Source organism: Mercurialis annua, linkage group LG3 (assembly GCF_937616625.2).
Source record: "Mercurialis annua linkage group LG3, ddMerAnnu1.2, whole genome shotgun sequence".
NCBI classification, from domain to species: Eukaryota; Viridiplantae; Streptophyta; class Magnoliopsida; order Malpighiales; family Euphorbiaceae; genus Mercurialis; species Mercurialis annua.
The window spans coordinates 860,101-883,200 of record NC_065572.1 but is presented as its reverse complement, the minus strand read 5'-3'; the positions used below and the strand labels follow the sequence as shown (position 1 = coordinate 883,200).

Genomic DNA, 23,100 nt, shown 5'->3' with positions numbered 1-23,100 from the left:
TGTAATTAGCGAAGAATATTACAATATTTATACACTAAATATCTTAATCACTAATATTGGAGATTGTTGTGTTTTCCCCCTAAATATAAGCTAAACAGTCAATCATAGCTTCACAAATGATTACATTCCCCTATATTTCAGTTTAATTAACAACCTTAATTAAACCGAACATAACCTCTCGGAAATTTAGGTTCCTTGTCGGAAAGTAGACCAAACGGCGACACATTCCGACAACCAAAAAAAAACGTCCGGCCCCTCCACCTTCCACGCGTCCCCTCGCTTTTTTTTTTTTCCTTTGAAATTGAATTTGAGCAGATAGTACATTATTCATTCTTCATACCTTTACAGGTTGGTGGGTATTTTTCTTCTCAGAAAAGTAAAGAAAAAGCTTCATTTTTTCATTAATTTTGTTTACATTTTCCGTTTCAGATGGCAGAGTCGCCGGTTAGCCGTGATCATCATCGTAGCCGACGGAGTTCTTCCGGTGATTCTGTTGATATCGGTGGCGGAATTAATGTCGATCATAATCATAATGGCATTGCTTCTTCCGATTCTAATTCAGGTTTTTTTTTTGTTTCTTTTTGCTACATTTTATATATGCCGGCCAGTCTGAGTTCTTGCCGGTCAATTTCGCGTTTGAAAACGGCGACGTGCTTATGATTTCTGGACCCACTTGCGGTTACGGAGTGGGACCCCCTGTGAAATTTGACGGTTGCGGCGTTTCTAGAGTTGATTTGTATTCCGCAATATTTAAAAATGAAACCTTTTTATTAGCCTTAATGTGATTAATTATAAGAACATTAAATGTTTATTACACACACGTAATTTATTAGAATTTGGTTTTTCTTGAACACATTAGTAATATGCAATTATTGTTGATACTATCAATAATCAATAAACTATAGTTCAAATAGTATAAGCGCGGTGCAATAGCCGTGAGTGTAATTTCTCCTACAAACGCCCTCCCTTCCTAATAATATATAAAAAAAGAACAAATTCGATGTTAGTAGGTGAACTAGTAATATCTCCCCCAAACGCTTTTCCTTCCCAATTATATAAAATGAGAAACACAAATTCGATGTTAGTAGGTGAACTAGTTCAATATATCTGTTTAGAGCATGCATATTTATTTATTTTTCTTTTGTGCTTGTGTAATTTTATTTAGTATAATTTTAAATTATTTAAATTCAGGAGCTGTGGACAGTGGTTCATCTAAACAAAGCATGTCTATTGAATCACCTTCATCAACTACTTCAAAATCAGATTCTGGTAACACTCAGCCAAAAAGTCTGAGTAAACAATTAGACAGCTACAAGCTACGCAAATTGGCTACTAAATTGTTTGATGATACACTTCCTTTTAGAAAGAAGGTTTTTTTTACTACATTTAGTAACTAGTATATGTTTGTCCCTTAATTTTGGTAGTCTGTTTAACATTTTTATAATTTTGTTCCTTCGTTTATGTATTTTTTCAGCTCAAATTGTTTCATCGATTTGCAAATGTGAAAGATGATGGAACTGTACAATTAGAAGTTCCTGAAGATATTAAACCACAAGTACTGGATACTGTTCCACCCCCTATTCCTGAAGAATGTGTTGATCAGGAGCCTTATGATGTAGCCGAGCTCCGAGTCATACCTCCTCTGCAAATAGTAATGCTTATCGTTGGAACACGGGGAGATGTACAGCCATTCATTGCCATTGGAAAACGCTTACAGGTTACACTCCTTCGGTTTTAAGTCATCTAGGAAAGTATTATACATATATTGCTCACAGTTACTGGATGACGCTCTGTTTCTTACTGTCTTATTGTCATTTATGCTTGCCTCATAGATGCATTTTTGCACAACAAGCTAATTCTTTACCCTTTACCCTCTTAGTTTTTTGTTCTGGATAATGTTTTATTCTGCAATCTATTGATTTATGGCTTGTGTTCTTCTATGAGAATGTTAACTTGCTGATGGATTAAGATCAGCTTTCAACTGAATTGTATTGGAGCTTAAAATGGTAGAGAAATATGGAGTCGGTGTGTTGTGTCACGTGTGATATGAATTCATGTCGATGTCAATGTTCGCATTCAAACCAGTGTTGCATAAGCGCATTTAGCCGATCTAACCAAAATCCTTGTTCGTTATTGGAAATAACCTTTATGATTTGTTACTAGTTTAAGACTTTAAGTTTATTACTCTTTAGTTTGTCTTATTTAAGAAGATGTTCAAGTGCCATTTAGTATGGACAATTTGAGTTGATGGCGAAGAAAACTTACTCGCAGGAAGATGGTCACAGGGTTAGATTGGCAACCCACTCAAATTTTAAGGATTTTGTTTTGACAGCTGGATTGGAGTTTTTTCCTCTTGGTGGAGATCCAAAAGTTCTTGCTGGCTGTAAGCTTACTGATTTTTGTTTTAAAGTACTTTCTTTACCCAACATTTAATTCATCATTAATTTTTATTTATATATTTATATTTCTATTTTGCAGACATGGTCAAAAATAAAGGTTTCTTGCCTTCTGCACCTTCTGAGATACCTATTCAGAGGCAGCAAATAAGGGACATCGTGTTCTCTTTACTTCCCGCATGCAATGATCCTGACCCTGATACAAATGTTCCTTTTAAAGCAGATGCAATAATTGCCAATCCTCCAGCGTATGGTTAGATCCTATCATCTTTTACCTTTTTTTATCTGTAGGACACTCAGCTTCTCCATTTTTGGTGCTTTTAATTTTATACTAATGTAGGTAGGGATTTTTTTACAAATCAAAGTACTTTTGCATCTTCTAGTATGCGGTTTATCACATTTTAGCGATTGTGGATTTTGTTGGTTATGATGTATGAGACTGCTTTCTTTCTTGTCTCCTTTTCTTTTATACTTCTAATATTGAGAATGCGTATGCAGGACATACGCATGTTGCCGAGGCACTGAACATACCTATTCATATAGTCTTCACAATGCCTTGGACGTAAGTCTCTCTTTGCTTGCGATAATCTTAATGCTGTAAATGCTTTTGGTTCACAAGATTTGTGATAATTTTTATTTTTATCATCATGATCTTCATAATTTGATGTACTAATAAATCCGTTTTTTCTTATTTTTGCATTGTGCATCTTTGTGAAATGAAATTAAACTAGGTTATTTTCAGCGTGATTTGCTTTATTCTTGAACATTAGTGCATGCTTTATTATTTATATTCAACTCTGGGTGATATGTTTTCCCCTTTTCCAGACCTACTAATGAATTTCCACATCCTTTGTCCCGTGTTAAGCAACCAATTGCTTACAAAGTGAGATTTTTATTTCCTCTCTATGCTCTCATTTCTTTCGGTTCATATCATCTTGAAGTAATTTATATTGGTCAGTATAAAACTTAATAAATATGAACCTCATCATGCAGCTGTCATATCAAATTGTTGATTCAATGATTTGGCTCGGAATAAGAGACATTATTAATGAATTTAGAAAGAAGAAGCTGAAGTTAAGACCTGTCACATATTTAAGTGGACACTATAGCTCTCCTCCTGATATGCCTTATGGGTATATATGGAGTCCTCACATTGTTCCTAAACCAAAAGGTTAATTGTTTGTACTAATAAGATGTCATTTCCGTATTTCGCAATGCTGCAATATTCTTTTGAACTTTTTTGACAATTTAGATCTCTCTTTTGAATTGAAGGATTAAACATGGCTTTTCTTTTTTTCCCTTTTTCTTTTTTCTTCTGTTGATTTTTGACTTTCCGGCAATCGTTTTCTCCATTCTATTTCCCAGATTGGGGACCTAAGATTGATGTTGTTGGATTCTGCTTCCTTGATCTAGCATCAAATTATGAACCTCCAGAATCGCTTGTGAAGTGGCTAGAAGCTGGCGATGCACCGATTTATATTGGTTTTGGTAGCCTTGTAAGTTTTTGTTCTGTTTACAACTAAAAATGAAATAATAGGGTTATTTGTATATCCAGGCAAATAAGAGCATAATGTATTTCTTGTTTGATGCCTGATATGCAACAGCCTCTTCAAGAACCAAAGAAGATGACTCAGATTATAGTTACAGCTTTGGAAAAGACTGGTCAGAGAGGCATCATTAACAAGGGGTGGGGTGGTCTTGGTGATTGTAAGTGTTTGATTACTCTCTTAATAGATGGAAGATCATTTTAATTTATTATTTCTTCGATAATTAGGAAATCCTAATCCTAAGAAGGGATACTCTTTACTTTTCTTTTTTTCAGTGGTAGAATCCAAGGATTTTGTGTACTTACTGGAAAACTGCCCTCATGACTGGCTGTTCTCAAAATGCAAGGCTGTGGTAAAATTTTAACCAACACTATATATCTATTATAACTGTTTCAGTGTTTCTGAAATAATATAGTTTTATAATCCATTGAAATTGATGGCGTCGAATTCCTGAATATTACATGACTTTGTCATTGGTCCTCAATCCAATTACTGCAGTCTCTCTTATATTTGGTTTTTATGATTAGTTCCTTTATTTTAAAGTCTTAGAATAGATTCATCTAGGCGTTTTTCTTTTCAGGTTCATCATGGGGGTGCGGGAACAACCGCTGCTGGTCTTAAAGCTGCGGTATGAATGTGCTTTTCTTGATGACCAGTGTTCTAACAGATTACCTCTAAGAATTTATCGTTAACAACCTACGTGCTGAAACAGTGTCCTACAACCGTTATACCTTTCTTCGGAGACCAGCTTTTCTGGGGCGAGCAAGTTCATGCCAGAGGAGTAGGTCCGGCACCTATCCCAGTGGAGGAGTTTTCACTTGCAAAGTTGGTTGACGCAATAAGCTTCATGCTAGATCACAAGGTAGTCATTCATCGATTTAACTTCGATTTTCCCTTAATTATCACCCCAAAAAGAGAAATAAGAAAACAGGCGATGGGGATCACCAGTTGTTTGGGGGCTTCAAAACTAAAAGCAATGTGCTATCTTGTCCATGCAGGTGAAAGAACGTGCTACCGAATTGTCTAAGTCTATGGAGAATGAAGATGGGGTAAAAGGTGCAGTTAATGCCTTCTATAAACATTTTCCTGACAAAGAGCTCGAATCTATGCCTCAGTCTCCACCTGCAAGTTCAAGGTTTCCTTCGATAATAGGCTGTTTTGGTTGCAAAAGATGAGTTTGATTTCCAAATTACTTTTAACTTATGTGTTGGTTTTTCCATATTACTAAAGGATGTTTGGTTTTATATAGTTTTAGTTTCTACAGATATTTTTTTCTAGTCAATATTTGGTCCAGTAACTTTGCATAAACATTCTTAGCAATCTGTTCGGAAAAGAAAAATTACCCATTTATACAGATTTCAACAGTTTATTACGCTGTTTTTTTGCCTTGCTTGTTACAATACAAGGGGTATAGCCAAGGTTGAAGACGAATTTGCCTGTATATAAGTATAAACAGGAAGGCAATAACATAGCCTTCAAATCAAATTGCTTTGCTAACAACTCTAAAGAACAAGAATTATAAATTGAACACCTTGAAAAACTTCGAAAAAGATTTCTCCTAGATTTTCTGCTTCCCATTATCTTTTCTCTGTATGTTTATCCTTTTCTTGATGATTGTGTGACTTGATCACCGGAAGTTATAGCAATCATGAATGTGCAGGAGAAACTTCTTCTTTCTGACCAACCTTAGGTTCCCCACTCGAAACACTTGCAGGTGCATCGCCTTTTACTACTGGCGTATCCAATATAGGCATTATCGGCGGTTGTATTCTTCGTGTTACTGTCATATTCAACCCTTCTGTTGTGTGGATAGTTGCTCCTGTCGTCATTTTAACCTGAATTCGTGTCGAAACATTTATTTTCATGAAAACGGTGGTATCTTTCTTGCATTTTACAGATAGAGTCTAGTAAAAAATTATTGAAATCATTATGTAGCAATTAACTCACCGGAGGTGCACCAAGTGCCATTTGAAAGTTGAATCTTCGAACAAGCATGGCCGTTGCCACTATAGTCTGTAAATTAAAATAAAAATACTTAGGTCTCATAACATAAATTCGCACGTTTGGAGAAGCATGCTTGCCGGAGTTGCACCAGCCACCAATAAGTTCAACTGTTAGCTGAATAAGATTACCTCAAATGAAGCAAACATGTCCCCCACACATTTCCGTGGACCTCCACCGAAGGGCAAGTAACTGAAACAAAGATTAAAAAATCAGAGTTATTTACAAATTACAAACCCAGTTTGTGGAAACTAATGTGAAACTGAAGAATCAGAGGTGAGCACTGAGAACTTAATTTGGGATTAATGGAGACAGTAAGAAGTTTTGTCAGCATTAATTGATATTATACCTGAAGTTTTGATTTGTCTCATTTGGATTTGGACCGTCTAAGGGCCACCTTTCTGGGTTGAATTTATCTTCATCATCCCATAAATGAGGACTGCGATGCAGGTTCCAAACAGAAATAAATATATCTTCACCACTGCACAAAAATGATTTACATCAGTACATAACATAAACATACAATGAATTGTACTATAAAAAACAATGTCAACAATAAAGTTTATAGGATAACCTTTTTATGGGATACTTTCCGAGAATGTCATTCTGTAAAGAACGTCGAATCAGAACAGGCGGTTGAGGATAAAGCCTCAGAGACTGCAAAGAGATTGTAAATAATTACATTAACATGCATATCTGTTAATTTAACTACTCCGAACATTCAAGCGTCGGGTTCTTACTTCATTTATTACTCGAGTCGTGTACTTGAGTTTCTTCATGTCTTCTATTGTTGGAAATCGATCTCCTAGAACTGTATCAACCTATAAGTGAAGAGAATGAGATGGCAGGAAAATCTAAAGCATGGTTCAACATTTATGACGGGGACTTTCTTAAGTTACCTCATTTTGGAGCTTTGACAAGACACTAGGCTCCTGTAGCCATTAGAAAGAAAAACAATTAAAAAAAATCTAGTAGCCTCTATTTCAACATATCCTGCAGCATTATGTCTAATTGAGTGGACAATACAGCAGTGATGATCTTTTACTTGTTATATGCAAGTGCAAAATATAGTTTATTTACGATAAATGGAAGAGAAAACACGGGCGACATAATGAACCTTAACTCTACATTACCGTGGATAAAAGATAAAATGTCCAAGTTAAAACTGCAGCCGATGTTTCATGTCCAGCTATAAGCATTGTCATCAAGTCATCGCGAAGTTGCTTGCTAGAAACCTGCAAATACTTGTAAGAAAATTTACCTTCATTTAAACAATCAGCAGAGACTTTGCAAATATTTACATACATCATCCCCTGATGCCAACAAGAAGTGGAGAATACTAGGATCCTGCTCATTTATATACTCCTCATGGAACTGTAACTCTTCTTGGTCTACCATTCTCTGCAATGAAAATGAACAAGAACAACATAATTAGTTTTTCAAATTAGAAATTGTAAGAACTTATTAAAATTTTGTTGCTAAACTTTGATTATCGATAGCTTTACCTTGCATATTGCAATCAAATCATCAAGTATATCATTGATCAACTTGAGGGCTGCTGAGACTTTTCTTTGCCTTGGTGAGATATCTTTCCAAATTGGAATCTCCCACACTGGAATTGGTGCAACACTTCGATCTTCTGCTTCTCTCAAAACTGTGTAAACAGCCTGCTCCAGCCAAAGAAAACACACAGATGTTTCAAGCGATATAAAATAATCTCATATAGAAAATTCTATTAAATATTTGAAGCATAAAAAATAAATTTGGTCAAAAAGTTGGATAGGATAGCCAGAAGTCATAGCACCTCAACTATTCCAGTATCATTAGTGAGTGAATCAAAGTCATAATTAAACACTGCCTTCCCAATGATGTCCAATGTCAAACGGGAGAAAAGTGATTCCATCTCTACATCTTCCCCGTCAGACGCAGCTACATCAAGCTTTTTGCAGAGCCTATCTGTTCCTTGTCCAAACAAGTTAATCATGGCTGCTACATACTACAAAACAAGTAGGAAATAAAATCAGTGCAGCAAGCGTGCCAATTAAAAAGTTGGTTCTAAAGGAGCGTTCGAACTTCTTTCTAGTTATTTTATCTAGTGGAGGAATGCATTGCTAAAGAATTTTCTTCTTATCTTATCTGTCCCATATTTCATGTCTAAATAAGGTATACACATCAAGCAGCAGCTAAATTTTCAAATTTACTTAAACTTTGTATGGTGTTCTCAACAATCCAGATAATCTGAAAAATAGCTCAAAAATGTTCTATAACATGTACATCTCCAAGCTATCTTTGTTTTTAAAAGTTCAGAGTTATCATCAGAAATGCAGAGAATTGAAGTCCCGGAGCACAAGGCATAAGTTGAAATTATTTTACTGCTAAATAATAGTCATTTACAAATAAGCATATTTTAGATGATCTCAAGACTATCAACTATTTGAAGCTAGTGGAAGCATATCATAAGAAGAGGATAAAAGATGCACCCTCTGATGCAATGCTGGGACTATAGCACGTCGTCGCACACGCCATATTTCTCCATCAGCTGGAATAAGTCCTTTCCCCATGACAAAATCAAGAATTTCTGCCAAGATCCCCTGCAGGTTGAGTAAAACGGGACTCGAGTGAAAATAAGCCCCAAAAGAAGACTGTAGACAAGAAAATGTTTAAAATGGCCACATCTTCTACACCTTTGAATAAGCCTTTGAATTGTCCTTTAGTATATGTTTGGCAATAGCAGGATCAGAAACAATTAGAAAAGACTGAACAAAAACAAGAAAAAACTTAATTAGAATCCCACAACAGAAAACACTGATAAACACATCAAAAACACAGAAAGAAACAAACCTTAGGGCCAAAAGTTAATCTAAAAATTCCACCATAAGTGAGATAAAGCTCATACAAAGGTATAAAAAAAGCCTCACTTCTGATGGCACTAATAGCTCCTTTTGCCTCTGGAATTTTAGGGTAATCATCACTCCCCCCACCAATCCACTTGAACAGAAATTCCAAATTTTCATCTGGAACCCCTAATTTTGACAAACCATTCCTCAATATAGATGGAAAACTAGTCAAACAACGCAAACAAAACAATCAACACCACAATTCACAAAATCAAAGAGCTAAACACAAAATAACAAAAGACAATGTAGTGCGGACACGGATACAAGTTATTTTAAGGTTTCCTATGTTAAAAATAAGGTTCCTTATCGGAACGGGAAACCTTAATTGAATGAAGTGTCCGTACAGCATACCCAGATTGTTGTACAGTAAATTCTCCAGAAGCAATTCTATTAGACAATTCAGCTCGTTTTTTGTCTTCCCCTGATTCAGGCTCTCTTCCATTTGAAGAAGCACATGAAATAACACCAAATTTACACCTCCCTGAAGAAGAAGAAAAAGTACAAAAAGATCACAACTTTTTCATGAATTAACTAAAACAACTAACACCCATTAATCAGCTCACCATTTTGGAAAGAGGGGAGCGAAGATGGATTTATGGGTTTAAATTTTTTAAGTTGAGATTTGGCTTGTAAAGAATGGTGCTTAGAAATGGGTGATGGGAGTTGAATTAGAGTAAAATTGGCAGCCATTATTGCTGCCTTTTACTTTAAAAAAACTGGTAATAAACTGAAATTAGTAGTACTAAATAACAGTGAAAAGGGAGGAATTTTTTGGATGATGATGATGATGGAGTTTGTGTGTGTGTTTTAGAAACAGACATTAATGATAATGCAGGCTTCAACCAGTTGGTAATGCCGCTAACAAACAGAATTAGGAATCTTTTTCAAGTGTTTATTATTTATAACGACCATCTGTGGCTAGATACCAAGAAAGACATTTATCATAACAAATAGTAAAAAAATGGTCCGTCCCGCGAATAATTGTAGAGTTAATTGAAGTATTGGACAATTTCAGACTGGAAAAATAATATGGTATACTATTTTTTATAATATTTTAACAAAAATAGAGAAAAATGTCATTTAGGCCCTTAAAGTTTGACTCAAGGATCAAGTAAGCACTCAACGTCCAGAAAGGTTCAAATATTTCCCTAACATCCTAAAAGTGAACAACCAGGCCACTAACGTCTCATTTATACGTCAAAATTGGGGCATGATTGTTCACTTTTTAAGACGCCGGGAGCATATTTGAACTTTTTAAAAATTAGGGGCCCGTTTAATTCTACAGACAAACTTTAGGGGCGTAATGATCCTTTTTTCATAAAAATATAAAGTGAATAAATAATTAAATTATAGTTTTGGACTATGAAATTAAAAAATAAATAAATGTATTTATATGGGATAAATGAAGTACTTGGAAATTGGAATCACAACAATTTAAGTGAAACTTACATGTTTAAGATGGTTAATGTTATTCCAACTACAACAATCCAATGAGAAATTTAAAATGAGCGGTTTGGTTGACTTCTATAGAAATCATATTATTTGACATTTAGTTGAGTATTTGGTTTAAATATACTATTATAAACACCCGCAGTTAATTTAATTTATTGAATAATTTTTTAATTTTTTTTAATTGTTCTCTTGTAAACAAATAATTTCATTATTTTTTTTATATAAAAATAACTATACTTTAAAACAGCTAATCAAATATCATAAAATAAATCTGCTATTAATTGTCAACTATAAATAAAATGCTCTTATCTTATGCATTCCACATCCACTAGCACTAATCAATTATATCCAATGCTTTTGTCAAACAAAAGAAATAGTCACCATCACAAGTTCAAGTTTAAGCATCCCCAAAATTAATGTATCAAATAAAACACTCAAAACAATTATTATTGCCCCCATAACTTAAGCTTCTATAGGTTAATGATCAATAAGAAACTTTTGAATGGAAGAAAGTCCAAGCAAATGGAATCATTTGAGAAGCAGCATAACCGAACTACCTCCTACAATGGAGAAGAACCAGATCCAAATGCCCTCCACAGCTTCACCCACTCCAACATAGCATCCCCCGCACGATTAAACACGGAATCTATCGGACCCAACTTTTGCTTTACCGATGTCGCGAGCTCTGCTACACAATCTACGGCTGTGACTGCTGTTTGCGGCAGCCTTACGGACTGAAAGAACGGGACAACTTCCTCCATCAGCTTCACCCCTTCCCATTCTTTCTTCAAGCTTTCTATGGCATTACCTCTATCTTCTCTCCACACGTACGGCATACCGGTCTTCACTCCGAGCCCAAGGTGATCACACACAACCTTGACACACATTCCACTCCAGATATCTTCCATTGTTTCCCACCTGAATTTTCCTTCACCGGCTAACTTCAAAGCTGGTAACAAACAAGGGCCCACTGTCTCACGGTCGAACGCAATATTAATGCCACTGATAGGCATCAGAGCTCCTGTTGGAACAGTCATTACTGCATCAACATATTGAGTATTCCTCTGTGCTGGCTTCAGTGCTTGAGTAGGGGCATCAAAATCAGCCAAGTTAAGCCACAGTCCACATGATAGACCACATTTAACCCCGCTTCGAAGACTAAATGGGTATCCACGAACAAAATCTGCTCCCTCGCGGTAAGGATCGTAGAGAGTATTGAAGAAGAAAGGAGTAGCTGGATTGCTCAAATTGCTAATATGCTGGGACACAGCATCTATCAGGAAACCCTTGTCATCCTTGGCCGGGACACAGTCGTCATCAATTGAGATAATGTACTTTTTCTTAGATACGATGAAGCCAAAATACCTGCAAGAGTATCCAGAGAAGAGAGCGGATGTAGAAGCGCCCATTGCATTTTCTATATGAGACTTGGTATAGACATCAAGGTTAAAACCTTCGGGTATATTGAGTTCCTGATTAAGATCGGGGTCTTTGACAATTATCAAGTGGAACTGAGAAAATATTTCCCTCCATGCATTCATGAACGATGTGAGATCTGAGCGGAGTGCTCCTATTACAATGTCAATATCGCTATCTCTGATGTTAAGTACAGACATCCTGCCAAGCTATAAGAACAAAGTACCAGATCCAGGAGTTGGTTTCCCCTTTTAGCAGTCGCTGCTTAGCTCAAGTTTTTAAATTTCTCACACAATTAATTCCTAGAATTTGTCAGAACATCCTACAACAAGGAAAGGACAACATGTCAATACAAAACTATCTGGAATTAAGCTCGCAACTTTCTAGAAAATAGGATAGAAGTTCTCAAATATGACTCACTGGTAGGAAGGACAGGTGTGAGGACATGTTGGATATTAAGTGCCCGGATAACTGATAGGACTTCCTCTTTTCCAGTTGCTATGAAGAGCTTCAGAACTTTCTCATTCAGCTTCCCAGCTTTCAGTGTTCTCTATTCAACAATAAAACTAATGTCACTAACTATCTATTCTAAGATCAAACAAAATAAGGTAAATAGGAATTGAAAGTGAGTAAAAAAAATAAGACTAGCATGTATAGGATATATATATATATATATAGCACCAAGATGGCATTGTTTCTGCGAAAGATGAAAAGTAAGCACTCCATCACCCATGGCATGAACCAGCTAGGGATTCAACCAGCATATAGAAGTGACATATAGATTGAAGTGCAAGTGGTTGTAAAAACTTGGCATCATCATCTAAACCTGGGTTATCCTCTTGAAACACTATACTAAGTGTATATAGGCAAACACAAAACAAATTAAAAGGGAATCAAATGTGCGATTTGTTAGCAATCTGATAACCCAAACAAAATGCAACCAGTCTTGCTCAAATAAGAATACAAAATATGTCCGCACCACAGTCTCTTGTGGCTCAAACCCAAAGATACAGGCCCGCCGCCTGATAAGGGTTTTGAGTCCTTAAAGATCTTGAGTACCATAGATTCACAATACAAGGTATGATAGAGCAACCTACATAGCCCTGGGAGGGGAAGAGAAAAGAAGGACGGACAAAGGAGACAGGTATCTAATAGACATAAGTGCCATAAGTAAAAAATATTAACCAACTCATATGAAGTCCAGCATGTTACATGTTCTACTTTAAAAAAATGGTGAGAAATTGTTCTTACTTAAAAATAAAATGGTAAATGACAAGAAAGAATTTAAACAAAAAGACAATCTACTGGCACATTAGGCTTCTGAGAAGGAAACCCCCTCTCCTTCATTGCAAAGAGCTATTTTGAGAGATTGGACAATTTACAATAAGGTTCATCTTAGTATTTTACTACAGAACCTACTACAAGGAAATAACTGGGCTCACTACGTCAAAAAGTAGTTACGCTACAAATTAAATTTGTTTACTTAAAAGGCATGTCAGATTCCATCTTAAAATCAATTAGTACTAAGTGGTGATGCTCAAGCGATATATATACACATATTCATTCACACACACAACCAGTGTGGGATAATCCCACTTTCAACAAGGCACAAAGAGAAACATACATAAACTTCAACTAATGGTCCACATTCAAAAAGGACATCAGAATTTAATGCATCAGCTATTGCCACACCCAACAGGCTTATTACATGTTCTACTACTTAATGTTAAACATTACAAACAGTAAGGTGAGCATTCAACACAGTATGGTGAATTTGTCATCGGTTTCTTCATTTGGAATGAGTTAAAAATTGTATAACTCTGTCCCATTTAAAGGAATGAATAAAATTCAATTCATAAAGTAATAAAAGCATAAGTAGTTATCCGACCAATGCCCTACTAAGCCTAATAATAACATCTTAAGGGAAAATGATAAACAAAACACAGACATTAGGAATTCATTCCTATAGATCCCATCTATCCCTCAAATTAATCTATTTATAGCAAGAATGTAACTCCTAATTCCACTTATGCTCCTGATTATCTTGCAAAGCATGTAAACACATAATAACATAAGCAAAATCAAGTAAAAACAAACCCTAAAATCACAAACTTACATAATAAAAAATTGAAATTACCGGAAACAATAAAACGAGAAAAGATACAAAATATATATGAAAAACGAAAAAGAAACGGTAAAAGGTACCGCGAAAAGATCGAGGAGAATGTGATCGGGGAGAGGAGAGAGGTCAGAGAAGTGTGGGAGGTTGAAAACAGCAGTGTCGATTGCTAATGAGAGCAGCGATTGCGGGTTTTTCATTCACTTTTTCACTTATATATATAACAGATTAAAAACAAGGTTAAATTAACGTATTTCCATGAAATTGATCGGGGAAAGGCGGAAGAGAGAGGGGGGAATTGGTCCAAAAGAGGAGTCCAGGGCGGAGCTGTGTTATTATCTCCGTCAATCTCGCTCATCACCAGGATAATCCCATTTGCACACGTGTCCACGTCTTCATTTATTTCATTTAGTATTTAATTTGAAAAAAAAGGTCATTTATACTCCTAAGATTTGGTTTCAATCAAATAAACCCTCAATATTCATTGAAACAAATATACCATTAATCTATAGTCTGTACTATATATAAAAGCACGGATGGGGGGACAGACACATTTACCTAATAATCCTTTTTAATTTATAGCTAAACAATCATTTAAAATATGGTTTTATAGTAATTTACAGTTCTATATATAGGTGACTGTTTTCTATTTTATAGGTGACTGTTTTCGTATTATTAGAATAGAGTCCTAATTAGATGAAAATTATCTTATGTATGAATGATTATGTAGAGTTTTTGGAGTTTGTTTGTCATGCAATTAATATAGAAAACTTAGGTGATTGTCTTCGTGGGTATACCTAAGGGCATGTCGTTTTCTTACTATAAAATATAGGACCTGAAGCTTAGGTATTTGCATTTATGCACTTAAGAAATCAGATGATCAATCAATTAATTCAACAATGATTCTAATTAATTTTATACTGTATTAATTGATATATACAATACTATATTAATATTATTTAATTTTGATACTTAAATACAATATTTAATTATAAAAATAATTATTAATTAAATATAAATATAACTATCGATAATCGATAATCTATAATCTATAATAAATATAATTATAACTACTTGACGAGTCACAATACGAGTCACGTGTGAAACACGTAAAGCGACACTAGTGTCTTAAAAAATAAATAATCAGATCCCAATTTTGACGCATAAATAAAATGTTAGGGCCTGCTTTTCAAAATAGGAAGCCTAATTGTTTATCTTTTAAAATGTTAGGGGCATAATTAAACTTTTTTAGACATTAAAGGCTTAGTTTGATCCTTAAGGCAAACCTTAAAAGTATAAACATAATTTATAAGCTGGCAATTCGTGTCAACGTGTTATAAACGCGTCGTGTATTTATTTAAAAATAGATAACTTCTCTCAACCCGACCCCGACCCGTTTAACTAATCGTGTCAAACACGAACGTGACTCGTTTAACTAATTGTGTTATACTGTCAAACTCGAACCCGACCCGTTTAACTAATCGTGTCAAACACGAACGTGACCCGTTTAACTAATTGTGTTATAATGTTAAACTCGAACCCGACCCATTTAACTAATCGTGTCAAACACGAACGTGACCCGTTTAACTAATTGACTATAATTAAATTTTTGCTAATTGACTATAATTAAATTAGATATTTAACTAAAAAGTAGCTACTTTTTAGTAATATGCAATTATCGAAAGTTTATGTTTAGACAATACCTTCAGGTTTTATAATTAAATTAGATATTTAACTAAAAAGTGGCTACTTTTTAGTAATAATATAATTGTCGAAAGTTTGTGTTTGGAATAATAACTCCTGTAAATTGAGTGAAGTCAAATTCTAGCCAACATACCATTACCAAACATAAGAAATTAATTAAATTACTGCTTTTTTTTACTAAAATTCCTTAAGGCCGTACTTCGGCAACGTCAAAGAATTATCAAATCATCTTTTCAGTTTATTATTAAATAAAGGTTTAATAGTCATTAACTAATTAGTTACAGTCGACCCTCTGATAATTAATACACTTGGTGGATCAAAAATTTATTAATTATTAGAAGTATTAATTTATTGAATTTATAGAAAAAAAATTTATAAAAGATATTTTAAAACATGTATATTAATAGGCCTAATATTAATATTATATTATAAAAACTAACTAAATACACTTTACAATCACTCAATTTAAAAGAAATAATTTTATATTCAATTTAAGAAATATCAATTGATATCAAACTAAAAAATAATTATTAAGAAGTTATATTTATAAAATAAAATAATTTTTAATATTATTAATACTAGAGATACTTTACTTACTTTAATTTGTTTATCTAATAACTTCTTTTAAAATTTCTCAAAAGAATAAAAAAGTCATAATTTGATGGTATTTTAACTTACATTTTATGAATTAAGGTTAGTATTACCTCAAATAAATCATCAATTGTTATATATTTCTTTAAAAAAATCTCTCTAATAATTAATATTCATGTAAAATATATTTTAAATTTTATTAATTATTAAATAATAGAATTATTAATTATCCGACGTGGAACGAAGTTGGTTCTCTCAATTTTCTATTAATTATTAGAATTATTAATTTATAGAATATTAACTATTAGAGGGTCGACTGTATTTAATTAATCACTATTATAATTAAAGTCCTAATTATAATAGGTAGCTAAATTATCTCCACTTTAATTTTTAGTATGTAAAAAATAACTAAATTATCTCCAAATTAGTAGGAATACCTATCTTTTAGTTTGATTGGACTATAAAATTAAAACACTGTATTTGGTCAATATATTATTATTTAAATTTCAATCTTATTATCTTTAAAAATATTATTAATAAAATTAAATTAATTATTTAATTATGGTTATTATAAAACTAAAAGAAGAATATATTCAGTATGGAAAAAAATTTAATAACCGAATTTATTATATTTATTTTTAAATTTTTTTTAATTAATTTAATATTAATTATAAATAAAAAATTGATATAATTATAATAAATTTATTAATATGTACATTGACAAGTTACGTTACGAGCCACGTGCATAGCACGTAATGCAAAACTAGTTAAAGTAAAAACTGTAATATTTGACTGTTTATGTCAATCATTTTTATATACTACAGTATATTATTAAAAGTTAATTACAATACTTTTTCTTTAAAAAAAATACTAAATATTTTGAGGAAATTACACCATTTACCAAAAAAAATGAAAATAATTACAAAAGTATATGTTTACTTTTTTCATTTACAAAAATATTAATAATATTTACAAAAGTACAAAAAAATAAAAAATAATATCAAACATACGGTGTATACTGTGGGTATAATGTTAGTATACTAATAAACTAACATTATATCAACATTGTATCAAAATTATACCAACATTATACATACTGAGATTTTATTAATATTAAATAAAAATTTACCAAAATTACATCAAATCGTATACTGAAAATTAAATTAATAATATACCAAAATTATACCATCAGTATACCAAGAGTATACAAATTTTCTAGTTCATTACGAACTATAGTGAAAAATACACATAAAAAAAATACATGTTATCAACTAGAAAATATATATAAAAATTTATAATCAATATACCAAAAATATACTGAAATTATACCAATAATAAACTAAATATTATTTTTAAATTATCTGATTTATAGTTTTAATATTCCAAAATTATACCATAATTATACCGACATTATACAAATCGTACTTTTGTAATTAATTTTCATTTTTTGATACTTTTGTAATTAATTTTAAATCAGTCGTATTTTTGTAAATAAAAAAAGTTTACAGGTAATTTTGTAAATATTTTTAAAATTTTAGGTACTTTTGTCATCGTCCCAAATATTTTAATATTAAGAAATAGAGGAAGTTGCAAAATAACACGAAGTTGAATGAATCCTGCTCAATCCCTGACTTCGCAGCCATTCTAATAATCTGAATAGTAAGGACGAGACTAACAAGCCAAACATTCTTATCCCGTCGACAATTAATGATGGTAAACGAACCAAACCAAGCTGGTTTCTAAAGTGTTCATCTGCAGCTCATTACATGAATAAATGTTCATATTCAACTCTAGCTCGGTTCGAACCTTAAATACTGAACTTGAGCTCGGTTTGAACTTCGAATAATTGTTCGAATTTTAAATACTAAGCTCAATCGACCTACAAACGACAAAGCGTAGAGGTTTTTTTCAAAGAAATCAAGTGATAAAAGACTCGAATTCTTTACTCAAAAGCAGAGTCTTCTGTAACTAAAATCCCCAGCATTCACATTATTAGCACAGAACACATATAGCACAACTTTCAAAATCAAATCCTGGTAAAAACTAAAACTGTCTATTTGACTCCAATAACAGACATCAAAAACTTAAGCTTATCATTAACTTCCACCAAATCAGGAGGATCCTTGAAAGAAGTAGGTGCCTCCACTCCTGTGAAAACGTAAAGAGCCTTGACTTCGTCGATAAACATCAAATGCCGGTCAGCTGTATATCCGACTATTTTGCGCACCGCATCAATCTGATTCCAGATCTTCTCCTCACTGGACAGCATCTGAAGTAGAATAAGTTAGCAGCTCTATGCAGCCACTCAATTAGACGCAGATATATGCCAAAGTAAAAATTTCTAGCAGTTATTGAACTACAGACTTTTACACATCATTTCATAAGTTGATAATCCAACCTCTAAGATCCCAAAATAGCAGGTTATTACAATTTCTGTCAATAATTGCTTTCATGGCAATGAAAAAGTAAGATGTCGCATCACTTCTCGCCGGCTTCATTTATTGAGAAAATAAGAGTCAAGTTGCCAAAACTTAAAAAATAATGATTATAACCAAAGTGTAAAAAATTTATAGGACAGTAAAACGCAAAATTTCTTAATCCAATATATGCCATATTACAAAGTACACTAGTTATCGTCTAGCACTTGCATAATCATAACACACAGTTCTAATATGAAAATGCAGATTATCAAAATAATATCGAACCAAAAGATATAGCTTATAGAAGTCGTACCTCATTTGAAGTGCCATTTTCATCAATAATAACTTCATGACTTTCTGTTGGTTGCTTAGTCCCTGGAGATGCATTTACTAATTAATTTACAAAGGAACAAGGTGCAACCTAATGAATAGGTACCGACTGCAATATATTTCAAAGAGTTCATTCTCAAAGTTTACCTTCTGTCATTTCAGGTGCCTTTTTTTCATCTGCATTAGAAGATACTGCAATCTCCTTATCTTTATTAAGGTCTTTTGTAGCACGGTTAGCCTTCTTCTTCTTCTTGTTTTGTGTTTTTCCTCCTGCTGAGAAGCTGGCTGGCTCACCTGCACCAATCTTATCATCACCACCCCCCCTTTCATCTGATACTTTTTCCTTTTGTACAGCAGGTTCATTTTCTACCGCTGGATTCGTCTTGTGACCATTTTGTTCTACTTTTCGATCAGTTTTCTCCGTCTCCACCCCAACAGCATTCTTATCTTCTGATTCGATAACAGCTTCTCCAGCATTTCTCTCATCTTCTTTCTTAAGTCCTTCCTCTGCACCACCCTGTACAGTTTCTTCACTCTGCTTCTCTTTGCCGGCTTCCTCATCAGCCACAACTTCATCCCTTGTCGTCTCCTTAACTAGTACCTGCTTTTCTTCTTTATCATCTCCAGAACGTATTTCGACAGAAATGCTTGCCACTTCCACCGGCACCTCCTCACTACCGGTCTTCTCACTTTCTTCAATTGCAATTGTAACCCCACTTATTTCTGCTCCTTCATCCTTGATTTTCAGAACTACGGGTTCCTCTACTACTTCTTCTCTCTCCATCTCTTCATCAGTCATCTTAATCTTCTTCGGCGACTTCTCTTCCTCATTTCCTTGTTCATCTAGCTCAGGCCCAATCTCAAGTCTTCTTTTTAGCTCTTCTTCCTTATTTTCTACATCATAATCACCTGCAAATTCCGAATCTTCTCCACCGTACTTTTCTTCAGGAGTACTTATACGAGGCGTTGGAAGCAATTTTCTCATAAGCTTGTCGGTGCAAGCATAACTTGCCAAGAAAATTCCATATGGGACCGAGCAAGCTAACCCGACCGCTGACATAACCATTAGTGGAGGAATAACCACCGGTGCCGAAGACATGACAAGACCAGTAAACAAAATCTTCTTTCCCAGTGACAATCCTTTATCCCAAATCCAGCTTTCATTTTTTTCTTCATATCCCTGGTTCTCCCAATCTCTGGCCTGGTCTTCCATTATACAATAATTATTATATACCTACAGTCATCATACCAAAGCACAATTAAATCCTCTAGGTTTCTGGATTGCTCATAAGTCAAATTAAGCCAAAATTAAAGAAAACAATCCAATTATGGCCAAATAACCCTAATCAAACACCTTAAAGACACAGATCCATAGGACAGTAGTCACGGTATATACACAGTTGCAGTATTAGTTAGCATATAGCAATCTTAGCTCACTAAAAATGAAATTCAGAGAACAAATAACAGATTGATACCCAAATGCACGGAAATACCCTCTTTAATTTGCAGTGTTCATACAATCAAATCGTGATTCTCAAGCAAAAGAAAAACTGCACTTCTCTAATATAGAACACAATCAGATTCCAAAAACACCCATGTGCAAATAACATCTTCTAAATTACAAAAGAAAAATAAAACTTTGATTCCTCCAGAATGATAAATATAATTAAACTTCACATGATCAAATAAAAATTGAAAACCGGGCAACTAGAGTAATTAATACCTGATTAAAGAGATGATTTCATGAGGAGTGCAGCTTCCAACAGATCAATGGACAGCATGATGAACAATGATCTTGAAGTTAAGCTAGTGCCGCTAGACGGTCCAATAAGAAGAAGGGACGAGGGTTTTAGGGTTAGGAATCTGAAACAATTTGGACACGCGTTCTAATGATATAAGCAGTTTGAAGAGATGTGTCAGCGTCTGCATGTTGATGGTGGTGCTGCATGCAGATCACTGTGACTGTGAGGATAGCGTTGCGCATTTCAACGTGGCTGCTTATTCACTTTGCCACTTATCTTTACCCTTTCTATTCGTGTCACCTCCTTACACGAAATTAACTCATGGCCTATTTTTGTATTGTTTTTTTTTTTAATTAGCTAGGGTCGCTTTACGTTTTTCGCACCTAATTAGAGTTTGTACATGAACGAGCGGAGCGGTGTTCAGCTCCATAAAAATCGAGTTCGTGTTCGTTAATTTTTATGATAATGAACCGAGTTTAAAGTTGATTTTATATTGGTTTTATTTAAATAAATTGAACATGTATATAATATTGATCGTCTTGTTTAGGCTCACAATTAACAAACTCGCTTGATTGTTCGTGAACGAGTTCATATATATAACTCGATAAAAAATTCATTAACTTGGTCATTTAAAAGCCCGATAATGAGTTCGCGATTTAGCAATTCAACTTTAGAGTAAATAAAAAAAATATTATTTTAAACATTAAAATTATATTATTTTAAACAAATTATGTTGTTTTGCTAAAAAAGACTACATAGTTTCGATTCGCGTTCGTTCATCATACGAACGAACTCATGAACAAGTTCGTTTAGTATCTTCACGAACTCGTTCATTTAACATTTAAACGAACGGATACAGTGTGAATATATACCGAACATGAACACCATACATACTAAAGGCTTAAATGCATCAAAAGTCACTAACTTTCACGTGTTTTTAGTATTTAATATGAAATTTTAAAAATTGGCAATATCTAACATGAACTTTCTAATTTTACAATTATGTATCACATTTGCTTTTTTCATTCAAAACGGCGCCGTTTTAATTCAAAACGGCGCCATTTTACAAGTGTCGGTGTCATTATTGTAAACTTTTGAAAGTTCATGTGTTTGTTATCCAAATTTAAAAGTTCATGTTAAATACCAAAAACATGCGAAAATTAGTAATTTTTTATGCATTTATGCCCATACTAAATGAATTGAATATCAACACTTTATTTAAAGTTCAAACGACGCATGAATTGAACATGAACATATCGAGCTTTGCTTGGTTCATTTATAGCCCTATACTTTCCTTCCAATATTACCCGTTAGTTTATATTTTATTAATTTATTATTTATTATAAACATAAAAATTGATTTAATAATTATTTTTTTGTTTATTTTTATTCCTGCAATAAATTTTGTATTAATATACTGAATCATTCTATGAAAAAAAAAACATTAATATCAAAATTCACTTGTTTCAATTTAATATAAAATTTCAAATTAGGGTCACTATTTTAGTTTTCAAATGACAAAAGTACATAATTCACCATATTTTAAAACTTACAAAAATACTATAATTTTTTTAAAAATTACACTTCATACTTCACCACTTAAATACTTTTTATTATTTTTATTTAAAAAAATATTGCATTTAACAAAACACCAAACATTAAAACGACATCAAATATACACCGGAATTCTGATGATCGGTTGCCGAAATTTAGCTATGAAAGATTTCAATTACCGGCAACCAACAGACCGTATGCTCAATGTTGATTAGTGGATCGTTGACTTTATTGATTTTGTATGTGTGAGTGTTTAATAAATGTTTTTATGTGTATATTAAGTGTTTTCTTAGGGGGTTTTTACGGGTAAATTTTTAATATTTTTTCAGTATATATTTTATATTATTGACTGTTAGGTATATGGGTTTTAAGTGTTAATTAAGTGCACGTAGGTGATTATTAAGTGCATTAATTTAAGTATTTTTGGTGTATATTTAATTTTAAGATTTTCGTTTTGGTATTTCTTGTGTGTTTTCTTTGTGTTTTTTCGGCATACAAATACTATAAAGTAAATAAAAAATAAACCAATTTAATTCCGATTTATTTTTTCATCCTCTATATTTTTTTAATTCAGCATTTTCTATATATTCTTCGCGGATTTTTTTAAAAAACCCCTTAACAAATCAACTTAAACAATTTTTAGAAACAAGAGTTGTAATTTAAAATTTAAACTATAAATTATGATCATTATATTTATTTTTGAATTAATATTTCTCTTTTTGACGTAGGAAATAAATGTTTTTATTAATATTTTATTTTGTACGAGATACATTAGGTATAAAATGAATATACTTGATAAGTAAACAATTATTTCCTACTTAAATATTTTTTTAATAATTTTAATAAGAATTAAGATAGTTATCATTGTATTTTTTTTAAAAAAATTTATTTATTTTTTTATATATTTTTTAAAAATAAGAATATTATTATTT

At 32.9% G+C, this 23,100-nt stretch overlaps 4 protein-coding genes across 6 annotated transcripts; 1 reads left to right on the top strand and 3 right to left on the bottom strand.

Annotated features, from left to right (window-relative positions):
- The first annotated feature begins 88 nt into the window (after positions 1–88).
- Positions 89–5,208, top strand: LOC126672039 (sterol 3-beta-glucosyltransferase UGT80A2-like). 2 transcript variants are annotated; one of them, XM_050365929.2, is made up of 15 exons: positions 89–348; positions 430–562; positions 1,192–1,370; positions 1,475–1,717; positions 2,272–2,383; positions 2,479–2,649; positions 2,895–2,958; positions 3,222–3,279; positions 3,390–3,567; positions 3,762–3,892; positions 4,001–4,103; positions 4,219–4,295; positions 4,524–4,571; positions 4,656–4,805; positions 4,942–5,208. In XM_050365929.2, the coding sequence occupies exons 2-15, from the start codon at positions 430–432 to the stop codon at positions 5,116–5,118; spliced, it is 1,824 nt and encodes a 607-aa protein (XP_050221886.1). In that variant the 5' UTR covers positions 89–348; the 3' UTR covers positions 5,119–5,208. The 2 variants fall into 2 exon arrangements, with proteins under 2 accessions (XP_050221886.1, XP_055960896.1); XM_056104921.1 differs by having other exon boundaries at positions 89–352.
- Positions 5,209–5,265: 57 nt separating this feature from the next.
- Positions 5,266–9,728, bottom strand: LOC126672038 (protein LUTEIN DEFICIENT 5, chloroplastic). Its single transcript, XM_050365928.2, has 16 exons — positions 9,405–9,728; positions 9,193–9,322; positions 8,786–9,005; positions 8,629–8,700; positions 8,425–8,535; positions 7,749–7,940; positions 7,450–7,611; positions 7,250–7,345; positions 7,078–7,179; positions 6,844–6,876; positions 6,685–6,765; positions 6,519–6,601; positions 6,294–6,425; positions 6,076–6,136; positions 5,891–5,956; positions 5,266–5,778 (listed from the first exon to the last, which is right to left on the bottom strand). The coding sequence occupies exons 1-16, from the start codon at positions 9,529–9,531 to the stop codon at positions 5,590–5,592; spliced, it is 1,857 nt and encodes a 618-aa protein (XP_050221885.1). The 5' UTR covers positions 9,532–9,728; the 3' UTR covers positions 5,266–5,589.
- Positions 9,729–10,584: 856 nt separating this feature from the next.
- LOC126674332 (probable UDP-arabinopyranose mutase 5) lies at positions 10,585–14,206 on the bottom strand. Its single transcript, XM_050368770.2, has 3 exons — positions 13,915–14,206; positions 12,126–12,259; positions 10,585–11,910 (listed from the first exon to the last, which is right to left on the bottom strand). The coding sequence occupies exons 1-3, from the start codon at positions 14,026–14,028 to the stop codon at positions 10,854–10,856; spliced, it is 1,305 nt and encodes a 434-aa protein (XP_050224727.1). The 5' UTR covers positions 14,029–14,206; the 3' UTR covers positions 10,585–10,853.
- A 3,839-nt stretch (positions 14,207–18,045) lies between these two features.
- On the bottom strand, positions 18,046–20,931 carry LOC126675369 (uncharacterized). 2 transcript variants are annotated; one of them, XM_050370002.2, is made up of 4 exons: positions 20,597–20,931; positions 19,021–20,107; positions 18,857–18,918; positions 18,046–18,392 (listed from the first exon to the last, which is right to left on the bottom strand). In XM_050370002.2, the coding sequence occupies exons 2-4, from the start codon at positions 20,084–20,086 to the stop codon at positions 18,177–18,179; spliced, it is 1,344 nt and encodes a 447-aa protein (XP_050225959.1). In that variant the 5' UTR covers positions 20,087–20,107; positions 20,597–20,931; the 3' UTR covers positions 18,046–18,176. The 2 variants fall into 2 exon arrangements, with proteins under 2 accessions (XP_050225959.1, XP_050225960.1); XM_050370003.2 differs by having other exon boundaries at positions 18,253–18,381.
- Between the last annotated feature and the right edge of the window lie 2,169 nt (positions 20,932–23,100).

What these genes read in the sequence shown, in the direction of transcription:
- LOC126672039 (XM_050365929.2), top strand. Translation starts at nt 430, where the DNA reads ATGGCAGAGTCGCCGGTTAGCCGTGATCATCATCGTAGCCGACGGAGT. An exon ending in TCCAAAAGTTCTTGCTGGCT is followed by an intron (nt 2,384 to 2,478) that starts GTAAGCTTACTG and finishes TCTATTTTGCAG; the next exon opens with ACATGGTCAAAAATAAAGGT. An exon ending in GCTTCATGCTAGATCACAAG is followed by an intron (nt 4,806 to 4,941) that starts GTAGTCATTCAT and finishes TTGTCCATGCAG; the next exon opens with GTGAAAGAACGTGCTACCGA.
- LOC126672038 (XM_050365928.2), bottom strand. Translation starts at nt 9,531, where the DNA reads ATGGCTGCCAATTTTACTCTAATTCAACTCCCATCACCCATTTCTAAG. An exon ending in ATGATACTGGAATAGTTGAG is followed by an intron (nt 7,612 to 7,748) that starts GTGCTATGACTT and finishes TGGCTGGAGCAG; the next exon opens with GCTGTTTACACAGTTTTGAG. An exon ending in GGAAAGTATCCCATAAAAAG is followed by an intron (nt 6,426 to 6,518) that starts GTTATCCTATAA and finishes ATTTTTGTGCAG; the next exon opens with TGGTGAAGATATATTTATTT.
- LOC126674332 (XM_050368770.2), bottom strand. Translation starts at nt 14,028, where the DNA reads ATGAAAAACCCGCAATCGCTGCTCTCATTAGCAATCGACACTGCTGTT. An exon ending in TTCTCCTCGATCTTTTCGCG is followed by an intron (nt 12,260 to 13,914) that starts GTACCTTTTACC and finishes ATTGTTGAATAG; the next exon opens with AGAACACTGAAAGCTGGGAA. An exon ending in CCTGTCCTTCCTACCAGTGA is followed by an intron (nt 11,911 to 12,125) that starts GTCATATTTGAG and finishes ATAGCTTGGCAG; the next exon opens with GATGTCTGTACTTAACATCA.
- LOC126675369 (XM_050370002.2), bottom strand. Translation starts at nt 20,086, where the DNA reads ATGGAAGACCAGGCCAGAGATTGGGAGAACCAGGGATATGAAGAAAAA. An exon ending in GGCACCTGAAATGACAGAAG is followed by an intron (nt 18,919 to 19,020) that starts GTAAACTTTGAG and finishes ATGCATCTCCAG; the next exon opens with GGACTAAGCAACCAACAGAA. An exon ending in AAAATGGCACTTCAAATGAG is followed by an intron (nt 18,393 to 18,856) that starts GTACGACTTCTA and finishes ATTCTACTTCAG; the next exon opens with ATGCTGTCCAGTGAGGAGAA.